A 7,599-nucleotide genomic window follows, 5' to 3' on the forward strand; every position below is an offset into this window, starting at 1 on the left:
AAGAAGAAAATAGACATGTACAGGCAGGTTTGTTGGCATTGATTCATTATGGTCTTCCTAGAAACCACTGTGAAACAGACATCCCAAAATCCCCTCAAATCTCTGTAGCCCTTGCAAATTTCCCCTGACAGAGGTTTTATTGTTTTCCAGCTGCCATCTGCAGAAGGGAAGATGCTATTGCCTTTCAGGGAACATACCAGCTCTTCATTTATCCCTCCAGGTCTTCACCAAGGGCACCTCAACTGCAGCAACCCCAGTCAATCTTTCAGTTTGGGTTACTGCACTCCTATCATCCTGCACTTCCCATCATCCAGCACATTCCCAAAACTCCAGCAGCAGGGCAGCCCCACAGGAGCTATCTGGGCACTGGGTGGAGGCAAATTCTGCACCCACAGAAGCATTGGGGCAGCTGGATTCAGGGTCAGGAGCAGCCACATTGTGCATTTCATGACTCACATCACTGCCAAGAGATCACAGAGCCACTGGCACACTCCAACAGCTCCGTGTCTGCACCACGTGGAAAATTCCCTCCTGGAATCAGGCCTGGCATCAACAGAAGAAGCTGCAGAGAGGCAGCATGAGATCCTGCTGCTCACTTATTTAAGCAATCATTTAAAACACCAAAAGCAGCTCTCCCCAGGAGCTCCCTGTGCAGAAGCAGCCCCTCACAGTCAGCTCTCCTGTTCCTGCTCCTCTCACTTGATGGAGGGGGGAGATTATCAGGAAATCTGACACAAAGAATAGGCGCAGATGCTTCTCTCAGAGGTCCTTCTGTGCTGAATTGTGCCACCATCTTTCCACTTTTTAAAGTACCTTTTCCCTTGAGCAGAGAACTGGTAGGAATGTACCACAAAAGCTGCAAGTGAGAAGTTGCTAAAGCTTTAATTTTCTGTTATCCACAGAGCAACATGGGCAATATGCAGGGCAAGAAATTAAGTGAGCATTCAAAAGTAAATTCCCAAACTTGGGAAGCAGGAGGAATCAGGCTGATAAACATGCACACAAGCCAACCCTAGGGAATAGAATTGTTTAGTGAGGAGAAAGAGACAAAGAAGAACCACACTGGTATTTTCCTGCTCAAGTTTACCTTTCACAAAGCTGGGCTATTCAGATTTAATATTTAGGAAATCAGCAGAATCCATCGAGGGATTTTTTTCTTGTCATTGTTTCAATAGGAAAAGACTAGATGGTGGCAGGGTCAGAAAATCCCCCACTGAAAAAAAGCAAAGATCTAATATCAGAAGAAAAAGAAGGGAGAAACCAAACCATAAGCAAGTTTTTCACTGTTCTCTCCAGCAGGTGAGTTGCACTTACCAGGTAAGTACTGGTTAGTTTTGTAATACTAAATGTCACAAGACAAAAGATACATGAGCAGTTCTGAGGTGATGGGGCTCATCCCAGCTTCAGAGCTGAGAACCCCAAACAGGAGGTGTCCACACAGGCAGGTACCAGCATGGATACACCAAGGGAAAGTGAAAAAACTGCTCACAAAAAAAAAAAAAAAAAAAAAAAAAAAAAAAAAAAAAAAAATATCCTGAAATAAGATTTAACTGCAGCTGAGGCAGCCACAATCCATTTTAACACTGTCAAATGCAGCAAGTTTCCAAAAGATTAAATCACTACTTAAATCATCTTCATAATTTTAAAAAATGCCTGCAAGATAAGACTAGGAGCTAATTGTACCATTTAAATTTAGTAGAGAGAGGATTTTTTTGGTTGGGATTTTTCCTTCTTAACTGCAATAAAGAAAAAGCCCAAGGGTCTAAAACTAATAATCTAATAAACTTTGCTAAGTGAACATTGTAACAGATAGGCCTGGATGAGATTTCCTGTAAATGCCAGACAATTTCCCTTGATCTTTATCAGCAGAGATGCTGCTCTAGCTTCAGCAGAAAGAAATTAAATTTGGTTCAAAATAATAACATCTGGGTGAGATCCTGCTTGTCAGACTAGCAGTCCCTTCAGATGCCAGGGTGAAAATATTAAAATTAACTCTGAAGGTTTTCACATTTGTGTTTTTAATATGAGTGGCTGGGCTGTGTTTCCATACCAACACATTTCTCCCCTCTGGAGTGAGGTGCAATTATCCAATCCTATGCACTGGGTCCCCAGACTGGGGGTCTGACCCAAAGCAAGACATATTGGGAGCTCTCTTCCCTGCCAGAGCACATCTCAGAGCTGGCACTGCTTCCACCTATTCCATCACTGCACTCTCACAGGGAATCTGTCCCCAGGACCTGCAAGAGATGTTCAGGTGCCCCAATTGTGGTCACGGGCTCCTCCTCCTCTCTGACCACTCCGGCATCCTCCCAGTAGCTGAGTCCCCTGCACAGCCCCAAGCACAGCCCTGCCAGGGGCATCCTGCACAATTTCTGTAGCTGGAACACCCTTTGGCATTGCAGCCATCAAAATACTTTTAAGCAAGCAGCAATCAAAAGATCAACCTATTTTAAAGAGTGTTCTTCTACAAACTTTCAGACTAATTTTAAAGATAACAAAAGTAAATGGTGTTCAAAGTCAAATGAATCATCCTTCCAAGTCCAAAACACTTTGTACAAGATAATTAAAATGAGCTCCTCAATGGTTCCAGCTAGGAATTCCTCCTCTGTAATGGGATTGCAAATGATTTTTAGTCACTTTAGAGGGTTTTTTTTATAAGCAGAAGTGGTCAGAAACTGTTCAATTAAATGCTTTTCTTCCCCACCACCAAGAATGGCAATTCCACATACCAGGGCTTCTCAGAATAACTCCAGCTTCAAAACCCCTGCACGGGTCTCTGGGCCAGGGTGGAAATAAAAGTTTTTAAAATTTTGGGGGGGCAGGGGAAAAAATAAAATCAAAACAAGGGATTCAGCTCTCTCCAGAAGTGGCAGAAAGTTCAGAACCAGAGCACCCAACTGCTGTGAGCAACCTGCAGTTCCACAGGGTGTCATTCCCACACACAATAAAAACTAATGTTGCAGTTTCTATCAAATGGGAAGGAGAGAGGAATACACTTTGTATTCCACCCAGGTTATTCGCCATTTCTGAAACTGGCCCACATTTCCAATGCCTAGGAAACCAATCTCTCATTAGTTTTACTCCATTCTGGTTATTAGAATTGGAACTTAATGGTAACTGCATTAAGAATTACTGGGGGGGGGGGGGGGCGGAAATTGTGCTGTTATCTCCTCAGCAATTCATTTGATCTTAGACTGAGAAAAAAAAAAAACATATTAGACTTCATCAGTCAGTTGTGGCCCAGAACAGATCTCTGCCCTGATCTCACAGGCTTCAGCAGGCCTTGGGTCTTGCCATTAGTGAGGCATAAACAAAAATAAATCAATTATTCTGCAAAAATATCATCATGAAGGGAAAAAACGCTTGGTTGCCCACGACTTCTTTTTTAAATACAGGCAAAAACACCATTAATACAGGATGATGGAACCTCAATAGGACAGCACTCAACAAATAAGCAATCATTTCACCGCACATTAACCATAAGGCCCTAAAAAAATGATTGCAGATTTAAGTGGCACACACTAGTGTGTATCCACACTAAAAAAACATTTGAACATCCATTTTGCAAATTAAAAAAAAAAAAAAAAAAAAAAAAAAAAAAAAAAAAAAACCAAAAACATCATTTTATCATTAGAAGGAGAGCTGCCCCAGACAGCAGGGCACCAAACACTCAAACACCCCATGGGGCACCAGGGACCACATTTGGGAACCAGCAGCCTCTGCCACCTTTCCCATTGAATAAACAACTTTCTTGTGCAGTGGGTAACAATAACAACACACAATACAGTTGAGGCAGATCTTGCCAAGCACTACACTGAGGTGACAACCAGATCACCTCACTGTAACCCGTATTTTGGGACTGACAGAGTCAGACAGGACAATACTTGCACAGATATTTTAATTCTTGGAGAGCTGATTTGTTTTGTTTTGGTTTTTTAATTTGCACCTCAAGAAGTTTAGCCTTTAAATTTTCATCCATTCTTACAGCTGCACAAATATTCAAGACAAGCCCTGCAGAGCACCCACATAGCAAACCAGGTATTATTACTAACCATAAACAAGCACACACAGAACATCTACAAACATACAAAAACAAAGTGAACAGAAAGCTTCCAACCCCTTGCATTTCCAACCTCCCAGTGCTGAGGAAGAGGAGCAGAAATGCTGCCTCCTCCTGCAGGTGGCTGGGACAGCCCCAGCACTGACCTTGGAAGACAGCAGCGTTCTGGATGACGAGGAATTTCAGCTCCATGCTGGCAGACTGCAGCAGCTGCTCCATGTTCCCGCGGGCGGTCGCCTGGTACTTCTCCTCCATCTTCCTGGAGCAGCAGGTGGAGGAGCCCTTGGGGATACATACCTGCAGATCAGTCCCTGGAGAGAGCACAGGGAAAGCAGACAATTCATGTTAGGAGGTGGAATTAGGAGAGAAAACCAACTCAAAGCACTAGGATGGGCACAGTCACCATTTGGGCAAATTGATGAAGATTCTGGAATTTGTCCTGAGCGAGCAGCTTGGCCAAAGGAAAGGACAGAAAAGGTAGATTGCTGGATTGCTGAGCAGTGGCCCCCTCAGAGCTGTGCTTGGCTGCCAGCACAGTGTTTGCTTCAGCTCCCACACAGGGATGTGCTGGTGCTGAGCAGAGCGATCCCGAGCCTCACCCTGCTGTCCCCTGCCTGCCCACAGCAGTGAGGAGTCACAGGCAGGCAGGAAAGATGGAGTGGGAGGTGGGAAACAGAGACAGCATTTGAGGATGTGGATTTATGGTGAATAGAGCAATGTATGCAGTACATCGAGGAGGGTATGCTGGTGATTTGCATAAAAGACTTAAAAGTAATTTGGAACATAACAGTGCTATTTGCCTGCAATTTCTACCCTTTTGTATCCCCAGCAACCACGGTAATTGCAGAAGGACACAACTATAATGATTTAGTTGGCTTTTTAGAGCTGACTTTTAAGTTGTACAAGCAGTGTCCCCATCCCATCCTTCCTCCATTGCAAGAGGCAAAGCACAAAGCCCATTGCTTCACTGGAGATATTGTTCTGCAGAGGGACAGATGCTGAGGAATGCTCTGGGCACTGCACAAGGCAAGAGCCTCTTCAGCAGCACCTTGATTCATTCACCAGGATGGGACAAAAGCCAGGAGACAAAAGCCAGAGGGATACCACTTGTTCTGGCATCTCCAGCACTACTCAGTGATGCTAAACTTCTTTTATTGACATTCCCAAAGCATCTATTCGTGGAAAAAGTAGACAACTTTAAGAAAAGTGTTGTTAGCTAAAAATAAATAAAATCTGGGGAAGAAAATAGAAATCTTTCTAGGCTCAGACAAGAGAAGATAAAACAGAAGAGCTGGAAGAAGCAGCAAAAAAAAAGTCTCATCTTCCATCAACTTTTAAGAGCAAACTGAGGCCCCAAACACAGAAGCAGATCAACAAGCTCGTATCAAAGCAAATAACTCTCCTCATGCAAAACACATCTAATCTGGTGCTCCTTTTAGATACTCAAACAGCAAGCAACAGCTCCATTAAAAATGGCTCTGCAGGTCAAAGAACAGCCAGCATCCACATTTCATTGTCTGCCACCCAAACTGCATCGTGCCCAAAGCAAAAACAGTTCTCTTCTAGGTGCAGCTCTGCCAAGAACTGGGATTAGGAAGCAGTCCCCGGGCCAGTGACCAAGAGCCCTGACAGAGTGAGTGAAGGCTCCTCACACCTCCCAGCCCTCACTCTGCCTTCCTTCTGGTTACAGAGGGTTTTTTCCTCAATAAAAGCTACTTTGGTAATTTACATCTTTGCTCTGGGAGGATTATGCGTCCTTTCAGGTTCCTGTCTTCTCTCCTTCACAAGAGTCTTTTACCACATCCACTCTCTCCCTAATTACTAGAAAGTGTCAAAAGTCACTTTTGCAAGCCTAGTCTAGAAGAACAGGATTAATATTAATGTCAGTTCAATCGTGTGCTTCCTGAAGAAGAGTCGTGCACGGTGCCAAGGGAAAACCAGCTGTCAGGGCTCAGGAGCAGCGACAGCAGAAATCCTCCTCCCTCCAGCCCTATCCCTTCCCCTGGCACAGCATGGGAAAAGGAACATGAAACACTTCATCTACAGCACGCATTGCATGTGGGGAAAGGAGATTTAACCAGTGCAAGCCCTGCTGTTGCTGAAAAAATACCTCATGCAAAGGGGGAGAGAGGGGTCCACGCCCCCATCCTGGCTCCATTGCTCCCCACTGCCTCAGTTTCCCCTTCTCCAAAGCAGGATTGCCCAACACAAGTCTCCTCCTGAAGCCCTCTGACACAGAGCCAGCACCACCAATGTGTAAAGCTCAAGCCTCAGCAGTTCACGAACTCACTGACTCCAGAGGAGCACAGCGACAGGTATTTCATGCGTTGAAAAAATAAAAGGGACCATAAAACCGCATAACAGCAAGATACTGCGTTAATGAGAGAAGCAGTTATATAACAGCAAGTTAAAGAGGGTTTTTTTAAAGTCAAACCCAACTCAATTTACACCACAAAAAGGCTTAGCATGGTCTCTTTAACACTACAATACGCCCATAAATTACTTTTTAATACAAAGCTTATTTCCTCCTACATTTATTATATTAGGACACATTTCAAATTATAAAATAAAAAATCGTTCCATGATTAATGGAAATACCAATATAGAAAATCTGAGACTTGGCAATTAAGAGGTCTTTGCAAGTTAAAGCCAAGGATAGGAAGCAGCAAGGTCATCTACTCACATCCCATCCGTCTTTTTAGCAATTAAGCCAACTTCTCCCCTTAAATGGATCTTTATTTTTGTGCAGTAAAAAGACAGATACATGCTGTATCAGAGCAATCACAGAGGAGGAGGAAAAAGCCTGGGAATTAGCTTAAAATGTTTTACAGCCAACTAACATGGTAAGAAACGTCATGATAAACACACCAGGACAGCACAGGCAGGGCAGGCTCTTGGAAGGCACCAGGGACAAGGAAGGGTCCTTCTTGGCACAGTGTTGCCACAGAGGCACAGGGAATAGGGGCCTGACTCCCATCTGCCAGCTCTTTTCTGTGCATGGCTTTCCCAGATGGCGAGCTGGCTCAAACACTCCCCCATCCCCAAGTCCCCCAGGAGCAGCAAGGACGGGAGGTTCCAATGCCAATCCCCCAGGAGCCACCAGCCCACCCCACTGACCCCAGCCCCAGCAGAAGACACAGATGAAACAGAGACAAAGCTTTTGACCTGCACCTATATTTATATGGGTTTATTCATGCCATTGCTTGAAGGAGTCCCTTCTGCAGTCAAGCTGCAGCAGCCCCAGGAGCCCCAAGGGCCGGGGGCTGGAAGCGTGAAGGATGCAGGGACACGAGTGCCTGGGAACACTCAGCAAGCCCACGGACCAGACACCAGCAATAAACGAACCAGGGTGCCACACGTTTCTGACTCCAAAAAAATGCACGGGAAAAGGTCCTGTGAGTCATCAAATCGTACCTCTGCCTCCCAATCCACCCCCTCTCAGCATTTTATCTAACACAAACACCTCCAGCGATACTCCGGCTTGTGAGATAGCAAAGCCCATTCCGCTGCCTAATGGCCCTTTACTGTTAAGACTGTTT

The 7,599-nt window shown here is 44.8% G+C and overlaps 1 protein-coding gene across 1 annotated transcript in view; it reads right to left on the reverse strand.

The window, feature by feature from the left end:
- Positions 1-6,384, reverse strand: part of GPC3 (glypican 3) — a gene marked incomplete at its 5' end in the record, with an annotated part of 134,641 nt that extends 128,257 nt beyond the window's left edge. Inside the window, 2 exons of the mRNA XM_083883198.1 lie at positions 4,207-4,371; positions 6,351-6,384. Of these exons, the coding sequence (XP_083739324.1) occupies positions 4,207-4,371; positions 6,351-6,384 (199 nt within the window). The remainder of the gene's footprint in view (positions 1-4,206; positions 4,372-6,350) is intronic.
- Positions 6,385-7,599: the final 1,215 nt, after the last annotated feature.

This window comes from Zosterops lateralis (assembly GCF_965231275.1).
Source record: "Zosterops lateralis genome assembly, chromosome: Z".
NCBI classification, from domain to species: domain Eukaryota; kingdom Metazoa; phylum Chordata; class Aves; order Passeriformes; family Zosteropidae; genus Zosterops; species Zosterops lateralis.